This window comes from Carica papaya, chromosome 3 (assembly GCF_054855325.1).
Source record: "Carica papaya isolate Zhongbai chromosome 3, ASM5485532v1, whole genome shotgun sequence".
NCBI classification, from domain to species: domain Eukaryota; kingdom Viridiplantae; phylum Streptophyta; class Magnoliopsida; order Brassicales; family Caricaceae; genus Carica; species Carica papaya.
The window spans coordinates 360,241-374,748 of NC_142311.1; the positions used below are offsets into that span (position 1 = coordinate 360,241).

General features: G+C 36.4%; 3 protein-coding genes across 10 annotated transcripts; 1 reads left to right on the forward strand and 2 right to left on the reverse strand.

The window, feature by feature from the left end:
- Positions 1–678: 678 nt before the first annotated feature.
- On the reverse strand, positions 679–4,521 carry LOC110815346 (HIT zinc finger and PAPA-1-like domain-containing protein). 4 transcript variants are annotated; one of them, XM_022043112.2, is made up of 7 exons: positions 4,189–4,521; positions 2,853–3,521; positions 2,017–2,704; positions 1,776–1,876; positions 1,597–1,686; positions 1,389–1,516; positions 679–1,083 (listed from the first exon to the last, which is right to left on the reverse strand). In XM_022043112.2, exons 2-7 carry the CDS (start codon positions 3,483–3,485, stop codon positions 939–941), a joined length of 1,785 nt encoding a protein of 594 aa, XP_021898804.1. In that variant the 5' UTR covers positions 3,486–3,521; positions 4,189–4,521; the 3' UTR covers positions 679–938. The 4 variants fall into 4 exon arrangements, with proteins under 4 accessions (XP_021898804.1, XP_021898805.1, XP_021898803.1 ...); XM_022043113.2 differs by having other exon boundaries at positions 2,853–3,524; XM_022043111.2 differs by lacking the exon at positions 4,189–4,521 and having other exon boundaries at positions 2,044–2,704; positions 2,853–4,181.
- A 437-nt stretch (positions 4,522–4,958) lies between these two features.
- On the reverse strand, positions 4,959–7,899 carry PBG1 (20S proteasome beta subunit G1). Its single transcript, XM_088214775.1, has 7 exons — positions 7,761–7,899; positions 7,585–7,649; positions 7,340–7,416; positions 6,232–6,361; positions 5,974–6,133; positions 5,695–5,880; positions 4,959–5,305 (listed from the first exon to the last, which is right to left on the reverse strand). The coding sequence occupies exons 1-7, from the start codon at positions 7,764–7,766 to the stop codon at positions 5,192–5,194; spliced, it is 738 nt and encodes a 245-aa protein (XP_088070901.1). The 5' UTR covers positions 7,767–7,899; the 3' UTR covers positions 4,959–5,191.
- Positions 7,900–7,974: 75 nt separating this feature from the next.
- Positions 7,975–13,672, forward strand: TPR5 (Tetratricopeptide repeat (TPR)-like superfamily protein). Of its 5 annotated transcripts, none has more exons than XR_015817510.1 (14): positions 7,975–8,114; positions 8,517–8,615; positions 8,869–9,030; positions 9,112–9,236; positions 9,411–9,532; positions 9,655–9,737; positions 10,033–10,179; positions 10,442–10,576; positions 11,305–11,487; positions 11,772–11,866; positions 11,954–12,051; positions 12,822–13,098; positions 13,279–13,319; positions 13,404–13,672. XR_015817510.1 is itself a non-coding variant. In XM_022043311.2 (12 exons), exons 1-12 carry the CDS (start codon positions 8,073–8,075, stop codon positions 12,923–12,925), a joined length of 1,395 nt encoding a protein of 464 aa, XP_021899003.1. In that variant the 5' UTR covers positions 7,975–8,072; the 3' UTR covers positions 12,926–13,184. The 5 variants fall into 5 exon arrangements, 2 of the variants coding, with proteins under 2 accessions (XP_021899003.1, XP_088070900.1); XR_015817511.1 differs by having other exon boundaries at positions 13,447–13,672; XR_015817512.1 differs by lacking the exon at positions 13,279–13,319 and having other exon boundaries at positions 13,447–13,672.
- The last annotated feature ends 836 nt before the right edge of the window (positions 13,673–14,508 follow it).

Below are 14,508 nucleotides of genomic sequence, written 5' to 3' on the forward strand. Positions count from 1 at the left end.
AGCCTTCAACACCCTCCTTCCCCCTCCCCCCCCCCCCCCCCCCCCAAGAAGTAATAATAAATAATAAATTAAAATTTTATTTTATAAATTAAAATTTATCCCGTATTTAATTATATAAGAATTTTAAATGTGCGGGGAGAATAAATAAATAAATAAATAAATATGGGACCCACAGAATACGAGAGAGATGACGTGGGCCACTGTCTCTGAAGGGAAAGCACCCGCGCATCCCGCGCGATACTGTCTGCGTCTGCGTCGAGAGCGAGAGTTTTCTTACGGGAAAAGAGCAGTCACTGTCAGCCGTCCGATCTGTCTGCCACGTCATTGATAGATATTGAGTGGGGTCTCATCCTGCGGTCACGTGTCGTGTCAACTCATGATTCAATCATATCCAAATTAAATTCATATCATTTGACAACACCTCCCTTCTGACCTCCATTGCGTCATCCACGTAATCTCCCCCTTCCTCTGACATCTCCCGTACTAGATTCCTGGGCCCGCCTCAGACTGGGCCAGGCCCAATAACATTTAAATATTAGAAATCATACCAACCCTCCAAACACGTAGCCACTTTATTTGCATTCCCACACAATGCATGTAAGTGAACGTATACGTATGGACTCTCTCTCTCTCTGTGAAACCCAAATATGAATGTCACTAATCTACAGCAAGGCGCCATAGCAGCACGGCAAAAAAATGATGCCATCTTCTTATTCTTCCAAACTACGGTCTATACATATACAGGCACTCGAGACTTGAGACTCGTGTAATGCAAAATCTAAGAGGCTCAGCTTCCAGTGCCAGAGGATACGGAGATACAAAATTTCAATCTGTCTTTCATATGTTATTTTATTCTAAAACACAAACAACTTTATTTACAAGTGTCTTAAGATCACAATCTGGATCCGTGTCCATCAAAACTTACTAGCAAATGGACCTTAACACGCAGACACCGAAGGCATCTTCTCGTGCACTGCCTTGTAGCATTGGAGACTGCAAAGGGGAAGGTTCGACTTGGAATCTCTGTATTTGTATGGATTTGAACATGATGGACCGGCGCATTTCTCACGTGGAGGAGGGTAACTGATATTTTGAATTGAAAGATAATTAGTTAAATTAAAATAATTGATGACTGGAAATGTGCAAGGAGATAAACATGTTATCTCCAAGAAAAAAAAAATATAGAAAACATGTTATCTTGTCAGGTGTCTTCTACGCATAACAGAAGCATTACAGCATCGGAACAATTCATTCTGCAAACTTATTAACAAAGACCTCGACACATACATCTACAAAGTAGTTTAGAATGTTTTCATCGTAATTCAGAGAGCAAAATGAGAGAGGAAGATGTAAGCGTTTTGAATTTTAAGATTATTTAGGATCTGTACCTGCAGGGCTTAGGGTCAAAAATATTTGGCAAGCCAACCTCTTCGGGGAATGTCACAACTGTTCCTGAGGGACCCATGACCCATCTAACGGTGTCTGCTGCAAGTATGGAAGCATTTGCAGCCCTCTCCTGTAAAGATGATACCAAAACTGAGTCGAATACTCCACATGCTCTAGAGAAAAAAATACTCACTGTGAACTGCTTGTTACCTGAGCCAATTCTTCTTGCTGTTTTTTCATCTTCGCTTCCCGCTTTTTCCTACTGGAATCTTGTCCCAGAATTTTTCTGATTGCCTCAGCCTAGGAATTTCAGACCAAATGCTCACTCAATATTCCTTGAAACATATTATTCAATCAAGATGGTAGAGAAAGGGAGGGTGGGTTCACACCTCAGACTCCCTAGCTGCCTTTTCCACTTGCATTCTGCGTCTCTGGGCAGCCTCAGCTTTCTTCAGTTGCTGCTCTAACTCAGAGAGTTTCTCCTTTTGTTCTGTCATCAAAACAAGCAATAGCATAGATTCGAGAGACTTTTGACAAATTTTTGACAGAAGAACCATATAGAACAATAATAACAACTACAACAACAATAATAATAATAATAAACCAAGCATGGCAGCAATAGTAGCTTACTTCTAGGTGGAGCAGGGGGTAGCCCACCTGGAAACACAATCAGATTTGCAGCAATACCAGAAGAGATTTCTTTGCCTGTTTGAAGTGCACGCTGACGTGTAGTGACTGTCATTTCCTTCTTAGGGTCTGCAAATAAATCGACTGTCTCTTTTCTTGCCTTCTTCCTCTTACTTTCTGGCTCACCATCTGAAACTGCCTCTTCCTCATTTTCATCTTCTTCTACATAATCGGTATCCACTGATACTCTGCCTGACCTATACCTTTTACCTTCCTTCCCTAATCTTGATGAGGCATCTACTTCATACAAGCTATCCACATTCCGCTTCAATACTTTTGATATCCTTCGATGTTTTCTGCTTCCTCCTTCGTTCTCACGTTCCATAGCAGAAGAGAGCTTAGATGGTTTTATCTTCTCAGGATACCGAATTTCATCATCATCATAACCAGCATCCTCACCTCCATCATCAAGGTCTACGTCCACTAAGCGTCTCTTAGGAACTCGCTTGCTCTTACGAAGTGGCTCGTACCTATCTGTTTGTTTTGTTGGGATATCCTCATCAGGCATCTTCTCTCTTAAAGTATCTACTTTTCCAGCACTTGAACCACTTCTAAAGAAATCCTTCCAAGGAGCACCTTGTATGCTACTGCCCTTATCAGAAGAAAAGGAAGGGTTATCACCAAAGCTTTCCTGCACACAAAAATGTAGATAATGACAAACCTCCTTAGTATCCCTGTTGAGTCAAATAGCCTGGAAAAGTCTTTGCGACAGCTACGTAATCTGGTCTAAAAGCCTAGAAAATGGACCCAGCATAAAATTACTTTCGAAAGACAAGTACCTGAATCATCCGCTGCTGCTGTCGAGGGACATCTGAAATATGAGAAGATTTTGTGTTAGACGATACAGCTGCCGAGGCGCCATCAGATACAGATTTTGCACTAATAGTCCGTGTGACACTGCCAACCTTAAGCTTAACCTTTTTAACTTTGTTCTCATTTCCTAATTCGTCTGTAATGACTACCAGATTCCCCAAGTTGCTTGAGCCTTTCCAATTTGTTGGTGCAAGGACTCCTTCCCTGAACCTTTTGGAATCAACAACACCATGCCTCTCTTCATTACTGCCTCGGAAAGAACCATTGTTAGAAGCCCCATCAGATTCTATGAATCCCCCATCTTCAGCCCTGATCATATTTCGAGAAGATTCAGCTTCGGGAATGTTACTAAATGAAGCCCTTGAACTGCATACTTTTAAACTGGCTTCCTTTTTGGGACCAACGGAACTGCAATCATAATTATCATCACTTGAAAATTTGCTAACATTTTCTGAAGGGGGAGTGGATGACAGGGAGGAAACCTCCTGGAACTCTGAATGGGGCTGTGAATCATTCCAAGGCCGACGTGATGTATTACTTCGCTTCTTCCTCACAGAACTGCTCATATTACCAAATCCCAAGCCTCCCAAACCCTCCATAGATACCAACAAGGTCAAAGAAAGTCTAGTTCGGTGCTGCTTTAAGCAAAATAATAGGAAAAAAGAAAAAGAGGTCCGAGTTTGTTGACATGAACAGTCAGTAAGCATGAATCCCATAAGCAATGTAAAGATGAACACATCAAACACATTGAAATACTACAGAATTACATAATTAATACACATCCATATCGTCAGAGACAAGAAGATACAGAAAATCAATTCACTTTTGCAATAATAACCTTAAACAAAACCTCTCCCAGAACTCTGATTAGTCAATTGGCAACACACTGAAGTATCAAACTAGCTGGAAAAATAAATCCTTCATCCATAAAGCAACTGAGAGATAGGGAGACAAACATCAAATGGAATATCACGGTAAGACAACTGTCTTTAATTGAATTTAGGCTCAGGCAAGTGTTTATCCACCAACTAGACCTAGGAATATAACTAAATTTCACACAAGAGAATCTCTAGACAAGAAATTCGAACTTCATATAAAAATCCAAGTATAAGCAACTAAAAATTAGAACTGAGCTAAGAAAACCAAACAAAAACCAAGAAGAAAAAGATACTCCATGCAATCCAAGTAAACCTAACAGCATCTAAATTGAGTTGAAGAAGACTAAAAACTTAAACCAGCCAACATCGACACACCCAGTTGAAAATTTCTCAAATATTATATAACGAAAGGAAAGAATTTTACCCTTCTGGTTCTGGATCGTCACAAGGGACATCGGATCATCAGATCCCCATATGGAAAAATCGAAGTGAACATAACCGAAAGAGAGAAAGAGAGAAAGGTATTCGGGTTATCGGGTACGGGTAGGATAATTTGGCAGGCAGCGCGCTCTGATTGGACACGAAAAAGTGGTGGGTGAGAGTCTGAGAGATGAAAAGCACCATCATTCTCAAACCAAGTAAATTAAGAGCCCTGTGCTTTTGTTGGGTCACCGCATTGTAGTCTAACTCACTGTCGTTTTTCTTGTTGTTGACCAAATTACCATCATCACTCATTTCTCTCTACTTCGTCAACTGTGGAACGTTTGTCTGATTTGTTTGATGGATGATGATGATGCAGATGGGTGCGTATGTTAGCAAACTATGCCTTAAGCAATTCAGTTTTTAAGTACTTTAATTTTGTGTCCGCTATTTGAATTTAAAAAATAATTTAATAAAACTTTAGTTTTAATTGTTAAAAAATTTAAATAATCAAATTATTTTTTATTTATTAGATATGTAAAAATTTATATTTTAGTTAAATAATAATCAGAACTTTATATTTATATAAATACTAATTAAAATACATCATGTGCCAATTACTCGAAAATTAAAAATTAAAATTTCAATTTCAAGGGTAGTATTAGAACTTGTATAATTCCAAATATATAAAAAAAAATAGCATACACAATGATAAAACCATACACAGAGTAGATGCATGAGGATAAAAAAAAAAACTGAAGAAGCCAAGAAAAGTGATAAATGGTAATCCGCCCAATTATGACCAAAAGGATTCCCAACAATCAGGTTGTTTCTCATAAGAACAGTCATGCCATTCTGGTGTAGGAAAACCTTACAGTTCATAAGCTTAAAACAAACAGTTCAATGCACTGTGATTTTTCAATCAAAACCTAACTACTAGTTTCATGTCTCTACAACCCACAACAATTCAAGGGCAGGAAATTCCACACAAGTTGACTGCAAGCCTGTTACCAAGATCCTTCTGCACCCGCAGTTGGATTATGGAATGCCGAGTAGCCCCAGAAGGTCTTCAATGAGTATGGCTGAGAAATTGTTGTGCCTTCTTCTGTGATCTTTGCTATCTGCAGAGTTTGGATATCAAACGTATTAGAGAATCAATATAAACAGCACTTCACTCCCAAATTGAACTCCTTACTTTTTGAAGCAAACAATCTAGTTAACGAACACGGTGGTATTTTGAATTTTTCAAGCTCAGATGCAACAGAGTTTTTATACGATGCTTTCAGTTTGAGGAAGGGAGGAAACTCATTTTCAAGATCTATAACTCTAATGCCACAATTAGAATTTCAAAATTTAAGAGACTAGGATTCATAGGGGTTGTGTAATTTTCACACTGTCGTATGGGCCTTGCTATAACTTGGGAACAATTTTTAAAAACAGATACTAGGTGGTCTTACATGTTCAGAAAGAGGATGAATAAGAATCACAAAATAAAACCAAAGAGACAAACCTGCAGTTTGTTAACGGCAGATCTATCACGGTACAGAAGCACACGCATGCATTTCTCCAGCAACTTCACACCTTCTTCAAAACTCAAGTCTTCACGCCACTCGTCACGAAGAATTGGTCGTGCAAGGTGATTTCCAAACCCAGTTGCTACATGATTGTCCTCAAAATTAACACCTATCATACTGACCTGTATAGCCAAGTTATTGCAAGTGAGTCGTATGCTTAAAGCTGCTACAGGTCATTGCTAAGCATCAGAACTCAGAAGAAAACACAGGCCTACCATGCCAAGGTATTTTGTTCCATTCTTCACCCCACCAAGGACAAGTGAGTTCCACAATGGGTCAAATTTGTTACGCCTATTATACATCACCCTGGTCAAATAGTTGTGCACCTCTTTAGGCCCCAAAGAGTTTCCGTCATCCCACATATTGTCATACAGTCTGCAAACATAACAATGTCAAAACAAACAGAAACAGAGTCAGAAGTCGCAAATCAAAACACTGAAAATCTCTGCAATATATGAATAAGCAATACTTACATGAGCTCATCAAGATAACGCAAAATCTCCTGGAAGTCACTGATTTCTCCACTAGCGCCGAGCAGAGAATGCCTGCCAATAGGCTTAATCCGCTCAACAGTCTTGTATCGTAGGGTAGACCCGTATGAACCTGCAAAATTACATACCGCAAACATGAAAAAAGGGACTTTCCTTGTCATCATTACAGTATCAAATGAAATTTTAGCAGTAAGACCTCAAAACAGCTATTGGTAAAAATTAAAGAACTAAGTCTAGATAAGTGTAAGGCCATATGCAAAAGAAAAAATAAAAGTTATTTGAAGATGTCAAAGGATCCTAGACATAAGAACAGAATAAAAGTAGAGCTGTCAGCAAAAATCAGTAACATAAACGTATATTGGTTTTACCAAAAACAATGCTCATCCCTTGACATCCATAAAGACAAAATAGCAGTTACCCCAAACAATTAATGATTAGAAAAGGAAGAAAGGCTTCTACTTCCATTGTTTACTTCTTTCACACTATTGTATCCCAAATCCTACACCATCGACAAATAAAAGGAAAAAAAAAAAGAATGTGTGCATATTCCTTCATCTGATGCAAAGCCAGAGATACCTACCTCTAGTCATATTTGGTAATTGCTCAAAATGCAGTTCAAAGGCATAGATTAATAACAAAATAAGAGAAGGAAATTGTAAAAGGATAGAGTTTACATTCTTCAACAAATTCAAAAAATTTCTAATTAGTCGAAGTCCCTCAACAACCAAAAGATAACACGATTTTATCACAAATATGCTACTTGATAGTATAGATGCAGATGCAGAAATAGACATGCACAAGTTTTTCATCTCTTGATAAACCAGTAGTATCAACAGCAAAACCCGAACTTCAATTTTACGCTATTCTGTCACGAAATTAAGATGAGTTTAGCTATTTACAGATTGTAGCACCCACAAATATACATCTACGTGTTTATGTTTGTAACCGGAGGAAGCAGAATTAGGCGCATTAGGTTCGATTACAAACAAGAAGATAGCCATTACTAGCCTTAGAGAATAAAACAAATTTGTAAACGTATACGGTTAAATTAAACCTGACAATTGTAAATATGCGAAATCATGGGCCATACCTCCCATATCAGCAACCATCAAAATCCCATCTTTATACTTGATTGCTATCACTGATGTCCCAGTAACGAAAGGATACCTACCCAAATTTCGAATAAACAAAAAAGAAAAACCTTGATTAAAAAAAATCCCCAATACCCGGGAACAAAAACCTTACTCCTATGCACATAGATATACGCAACAGGCGTGGTGTTTGTGTATTTAAACAACCGTATATACACATTTATCTGCAAGAGAAAGAGCATACTGAGTTCTTTGAGAGTCAGATTCAGCGCCCAGCAGCCCATGATCGTTCCCCTTCGAAGCGGTGAACTGCTTGAAAAATAACAGGAAAAGCACAATATTGATTAAAAATGAAGAACAGAGGATAATAACATGAGCATATTATAAGCAAGAAAGCCAGACTGAAAGAGAGAAACTTACATTCATTTCGATTTGGGTTATGGATTCGTTGTTCTGGTAGAGAAGAAGAAAGCAAAGTAGCGAAGAGACTGATTTTGCGATCTGCTATATTTCAATTTCAGCTTTCCCTTTGCGCAAGCAAAATCTCCATCGGGTCGAGACCCTGATTAGAAGTCAAATCAGCCCAGGCCCAACAAATGGCTCAAAACTGTGCGTTTTGATTAGCATCAAAAGCTATATATAAAACTCGAAAATAAAAATTCCCCTCTTCGCTCCTCTCTTCCAGATTCATCGCTGCTGCTCCTCGCTGCCTCGCTCTCTGTGAACTGTGCTATGGCTAGGGTTCCAAGCAAACACGGCCGGGACCAAGCTCTGGTACGTGTCCCTTAAATTTCTAAACAGCATTTAGAATTCAATTTACTCTGTTCGATACTGAGGAACTGAAACATCGAGGCGCTTATCGTTCTATTTTATATTTCTTCTGAGTTCTAATTGCCATTCTCTTACTGTTTAACCCCGGGACTTTCTTTCCGCTAAATATATAATTGTTTTTTCTTCGTTTGGTGGTTATGCTTACTGGTATCTCTTCTGCTAAAATTAAAAGAGAGAGAGATTTCTTAGATAAAAAGATGCATGTTTGAGCGTTCTTCTTTTTATGAAATGTTTGAGGGCTAATAATGTGATTTAAGTTATGAATCGTTTTGGTTCGTGTCTGCGACTTATTGTAATATGTTTATTTATTGTTAGTATTTTTTTCTTGGTCCTACCTTTTTCCAGGAGTTCCAGGGATTTTTGAATGATTTGCAGGATTGGGAACTTTCGCTTAAGGGCAAAGACAAAAATTTGAAACGGCATGCTCCTGATAAGGATAAGTTGGTATTTGTTTTTTAGTGTGTAGCTCCTCTAAATTTCAGTGCACTTGTCCTTATTGCGTGCTGTTCTCTTTATTTGTGTGTTCGTGGTATTACTTTTGTTCTATTGTTAGCTTCAGTCTAAAAAGCTCGGGAAAGAGCATAACTTGGTTTATTTCATTCTTATAATTGTATGGTATTATCATCTTGTTTTTCATGCATGTGTTGGTGTTAGCAAGTACTTAATGTAATTTCTTGATGTATCATCTCCTCGAAAGCCTGCTGAGAAACACAAATCTATTGGAAAAGCTACAGTAGCTGAGTCTTCAAGAAGTAATTCAGGACAGTATGATTATTTGAGATATAATGATGCACTTAGTCGTATATCAAGTTGTGGATCCGAAGAGTCTCTTCCAGATGCTACTTCAGAGAAAGAACTAGTAAGCCTAATTTTTAATCAATATGTAGGTCTGGTGAACTAGGTTGGTTTGCTGAACAGTGCAGTATATTTCTTCATACAGGGTAACGAGTATTTTAAACAGAAGAAATTTAATGAAGCTATTGACTGCTATTCAAGAAGCATTGCACTGTCACCAACAGCTGTAGCTTATGCAAATAGAGCAATGGCCTATCTTAAAATCAGAAGGCAAGTATATTATTCTTTTACATGATTTTTGCTGTAATGCCCAGAAAGTATATTTATGAAGGAACAGAATTCCATATTACTGCTTTTGCAAAATGTGAGATAACGGCTATTTGAAAAGTGGAGTTGGCTTCCTCTAACAACTTCACTTCTCATTTTCATTTTGTTTCAATTTAGATTTGAAGAGGCTGAGGATGACTGTACAGAGGCCTTAAATCTTGATGACCGCTATGTAAAAGCATATTCACGCCGAGCAGTGGCTAGGAAAGAACTTGGAAAGCTTAAAGCATCCATGGAGGGTATGTAAACTCTGAACCGTGCCTTTGTTAATCCATCTTAAGATGTAAATGAATTATGTTTTATTGAATCCAAGTTGATTATTATTGATTTAGCTAGGGATAAATATAATAATATACTGCAGATTCTGAATTTGCGATGCGGTTGGAGCCTAATAATCAAGAGCTCAAGAAGCAGCATGCTGATGTTAAATCTTTGTATGAGAAAGTAAGCATTGATTGTTACTTCTCTACTTTCTGGCTTACAACCTACTTTTATGTTAGGAATGTTTATTTTCTTTTGAACTGTTTCCGTCATAGTTAGATAGCTATAGAGAATGTATATGATCTTGATTACCGAGAGATTCTTATATTGAATATATGTTCTTATTTATATATTCAACTTAATTACATTGAATATATGTTCCAATTATATTGTTACATTGAATCTATGTTCTAATTTATATATTCAATTTAATTACAAGTTGTTATGTCAACTTCAATGCTAGTATTTTTATTCCCAGGACATTCTTAAGAAGGCATCTGGAGCCATGAGAAGCCCTGCACAGGGAGCACAAAAGACCAGGATCCCAGAGGCAACAGTCAGTCAAAATGGGGCTCATTCCATCTCAAAAGATGAGAGAGCTGCAGTTAAAGCGGTTCACCCTAAGGTATCAGTAGCTAGGATATTTCCCTAAAATTCATTTCCCCTAAGCACCCAAGGCAAGAATTTGCCTGTGTCCTTAGTTGCAAAGAATATTTATTGCTTTCTTCCAGAATGTAATGTGCCGAATATACATTTCAAGTATCACAAACAATTGACGAATAAATTCGAAGATGCTTTCCTCTTTTGTAGGTGGTGAAGAAATTGATTGGTTTATTTCAATTTGTGAGATGATTTCTTTATTTTAAGTTCTTAAACATTATTATCAGGAGAATGAGGGTCAAGCCTCTGGAAAGGCATCCTTACATATAGAGGAAGTAGAGAATAAAAATATCAGGAGGGGCAGTAGAAGCGAAGGCCTTCCTGCAGGTGCCACTCAGAGTTCTAGTCCAATGGATGCTAAGGTTTGACTTATTCTACCTATTACTCCGACTTTCGCAATTGCTCCTTCTTTTGCCTTGATGGCTGCAATTGTTTTGATTAACCAAGTAAAACTATTTTCTGTGGTATGGATTAGTCAGCATTGTTCTTCCCCTTTCATAATTTTTGGATGCCTGGAGGCAAGTGTTTTTGTAGTATTCATTCACTTGAACTTCCTTGCCTGTAAGTTCATGCTATCTGAGTTCTATCGTTTTTAAGTCAATAATTACTTGTCCAATGAGGATATAGTTTTCTTGACTAGAAAAAGCAAATGACTAGAGGGCTGAATTAGGTATGCAGGGACATATTTTATTTAACTATTATAAAGTTCATCAATTCTTTCGTGCCCTATAAAATCATTCATTTTGCATTATAGCAATTTATGTCAAAGAAGATTTCTTTGATGTAGATTAGAATTTACAGTATATACTAAGATTCACTTTGTTTAGGTCTCTTTTACTCGAAAAAGAATTTCATACTATAATATTGATAATTTATTTGGTGCTGGATACTGTTTCTGTCTAGAAGTAGTAGTTCGTATTTATTGGCGGTGATCTTAATCACTATTGGCAAATAGCTACATTAGATTAGTTTTTACATTGACATCTTGGCCTATTTCATGTTGCTCTTTGTTTAGCTCTGTACATTTTATCAATGGCCTTTGTGCTTCTTGCTATATTTTAATACTTGATGACTTTTTTATGTACCACAGCAAGATCATAATATGAGAAAGCAGCGGTTGAATGCATCAGTTCAAGAGCTTGCTTCCCGAGCAGCTTCCCGAGCAAAGGCTGAAGCTGCAAGAAACATCACACCACCAAATACGGCTTATCAGTTTGAGAACTCTTGGAGAGGTTTTTCTGGTGATCGTGCATTACAGGCTCAGTTATTGAAGGTTGGTCCTCGATCAAACTGAAAATTGATGTTTTGTAAGTTATATTCAAGCATGGATGACACTACCAGTGTGTTCTAACCACAGGTTGATGGTGCACCTGTAAGCTGGTTCTTATGTTTTGGTTATCTTTACAATTGTGCCTGTCAAGCATAAATGTTAAATGAGCCTCAATTTCAACCATGGTCTTGTTTTTGGATCCTTATCTGCATTACATTGATGACTAAGTTAAAGATTAACTGATTGTTTTATCATGTTATTAATTTTACATTTACTGGAATTGTTAGGTTACATCTCCAACCGCATTACCGAAGATATTTAAAAATGCATTGACTGCTTCTATGCTTGTAGATATCATCAAATGTATCTCTACCTTTTTCAGGTAAATAGATGTTTTATTTCCTTGTTTGTTCTGAGCTTGAGTTCAAATGGATGTATGACTGCCTTTTTTGTTCGTTTCTTTCCACAGAGAAGAAATGGACTTAGCTATCAGATATATAGAGAATTTAACAGAAGTCCCAAGATTTAATATGCTGATCATGTGTCTTTCATCTGCAGATAGAGCCGGTATATTCCTGAAAACCAACTTTCTTGTATGTTAAAAGAAGTTGTATAGCTGTAGTCTACAACCCTTTTATGTGGAAATGGCCTTTTCCTTTTGCTATTGAGGTGATACCAGAAAGTGAACTTTATATCTAGAAATGATGCTTGAGTGACACTTTTTTGTTTGATCCACCACTATGAAAATTTTTATGTGTTTACTCCTGGCTGTACGCAAAGTAGTTGTAGTGTATAATATGAAAACAATTTATTTTAGTTGCTCGTAATTCAAAGGCTACCCTGGAACACTCGCGATGTGTTAGTTGGTGGCCTATGGTTTTAATCTTCATCTAGGAAAAAAAATCTTATGAGCTACATAGCTGCTGGGGTTGATTAGCACATAGCTGCAGGATGACTGACGCGTGTCTGATGGGATGAGGAAACAACAAAAATGTGGCTGATGGGTGACTGACGCATGTTTGATGGGATGAGACATGACTGCTAGAAGAAAATTAGATTTGTTTAGTAATATAATTAGTTATTAGGATTAAGTGTGAAGTTAGGATGTGGGGATAGTGACGTTCAATTAGGGAAGTCATTATTCTTAGAGACGTAACTATTTTTGTGTATAAAAACAGAATAGTAATCTGAATAAGATGTCCAGAAAATTACAACTTATAAACTCTATGATTCTTTCTTAACGAAGTGATAGTAGCTTGGGAGTGAAGATTGTATAGATTTTAAGTTTTGGCTTTGAAATGGATCTAACCATAATGACTGAATTGTCCTCGAAACAGATCTTCTCAGGATATGGGATGAAGTACTTTGTGATGATGCAACTCCAATCGAGTATGCAGAGATTCTTGATAATCTGCGGCCAAAATATTGCGTGGGTCATTGATGGACAAACATGGATGAGGATGGAATTTGCTTGGTTGTGACTTTTAGCTGGAAAATCCGAGAACTGGTTGATTTTGATGTTTTCTTAGGTTGTTCCTTTTCTCGGATTTTTAATATTCGGCTGTAAATGGCTCCACCAACCAATTTACGAGATCCCAAATTCGAGATCTCGAGGTACTGCTACTACAATCATGTTTACAATAACTTTATGTTAGAAAATTTTAAAACATTTGTTATGAAAGTGTTTTTTTAGAGTATAATTTGATTGTCTATTGAGTTTTCAACAAATATATAAACTTTTATCACAAGTTATAAAACAGAATGATGATGATGATATTATATTTTACTTTTTAGCAAATTTTCTTGGCGTTGCTGATGAACCCAAATCGAAGAAGGTAAGGGGTCCAATGTTTCAAAGCCCCAAATCATTGATGACTTTATATAGTTGGCAGTTGTACTGAATTTTTTCATTATTTCAGACTTGGCCCTTTAAGAATCATTTGAGTTATGGTAATGTCACAGTCGGTCGAGAGAGAGAGAGGGAGGATGATGCCATATCACAAGTAGTGTTCTCTTCCCAACTCCACATTGACCAGTCATCCCCAGTTTTATGGTAATTTCACTCTGTTGCTTTCATATTAAATAATTTATCTACTCCACCCTATGCTTACAGTCCCTTTGTGGGACCTTCCCATATAATCTTTGCCCCACATATATATATATATATATATATATATATATATATCAACCAATCCTTCCCATATAATCTATGCTTACAGTCCCTTTGTGGGACCTTCCCATATAACTTCTAACCCATCAAACTTCCCTTGTTAGGTTATACTTCCATATATATATATATATCAACCAATAATTACCTCTCAATGATTGGTATATTATTTTTTATTGTATTATGGTTGATATTTAAATATCATTTATTAAATAATGTACGATCAACAAACTATAATATCTTCTGAGTCATTTTTTTTTGATAAATTTTTTTTACTATAATTTTTTTAAAAGAAAACTCTGGTTATGAACTATGGGAGTAGATTTATACACAATGCACTATATTATATTCTCTCTTTGAACTAATCTCAACTATGGCTTTGACTCCAAGCAATATTTTAAAGTGAAATCATGACTTAAAATGGGATTAGACTTGGAATCAAACCGCTGCCGGCTAAACTAATTGAATCTTTATAATAGTTAATTTGCCATTGGAATTATCAATGGAAATTCTATCAAATGTTATTAATTATTTGATTCCACTTTTTGGTTTAGTTCATTGAAAATAAAGTTATTGAAAAAAAACAAAATAAACATACATTTACAATTGTTTGTAAAAAAAAAGTTTAAATAAATATATTTTTACTGTTAAAAAGTAAATAGTTTAATATATAAAAAAATAATTAATTATTCTTGTTTATCATTCTAAAAAAGTTAATGGGTTTCAATCAGATTGGATTTCTGTATATATATATATATATATATATTTTAAAAGATAATTTGTATTTTTTATAATTAATATGTGTATTATTATTTAATAAATATATAATTTTTTTTTTCTTAAAGGAAAATTGAGGC

Bases quoted from the DNA above. Each gene is read 5' to 3' on its own strand.
- LOC110815346 (XM_022043110.2), bottom strand. From the start codon at position 3,602: ATGGGATTCATGCTTACTGACTGTTCATGTCAACAAACTCGGACCTCT. The intron at 2,705-2,852 runs GTACTTGTCTTT...TTTTGTGTGCAG, and splicing joins AGCAGCAGCGGATGATTCAG to GAAAGCTTTGGTGATAACCC. The intron at 1,084-1,388 runs GTACAGATCCTA...TCAAAATATCAG, and splicing joins TTTGACCCTAAGCCCTGCAG to TTACCCTCCTCCACGTGAGA.
- PBG1 (XM_088214775.1), bottom strand. The intron at 6,134-6,231 runs GTAAGTATTGCT...TTATGTTTGCAG, and splicing joins CGTTATCTTGATGAGCTCAT to ACTGTATGACAATATGTGGG. The intron at 5,306-5,694 runs GTTTGTCTCTTT...CAAACTCTGCAG, and splicing joins CTGCCGTTAACAAACTGCAG to ATAGCAAAGATCACAGAAGA.
- TPR5 (XM_022043311.2), top strand. From the start codon at position 8,073: ATGGCTAGGGTTCCAAGCAAACACGGCCGGGACCAAGCTCTG. The intron at 9,237-9,410 runs GCAAGTATATTA...GTTTCAATTTAG, and splicing joins GCCTATCTTAAAATCAGAAG to ATTTGAAGAGGCTGAGGATG. The intron at 11,488-11,771 runs GTTGGTCCTCGA...TGGAATTGTTAG, and splicing joins TACAGGCTCAGTTATTGAAG to GTTACATCTCCAACCGCATT.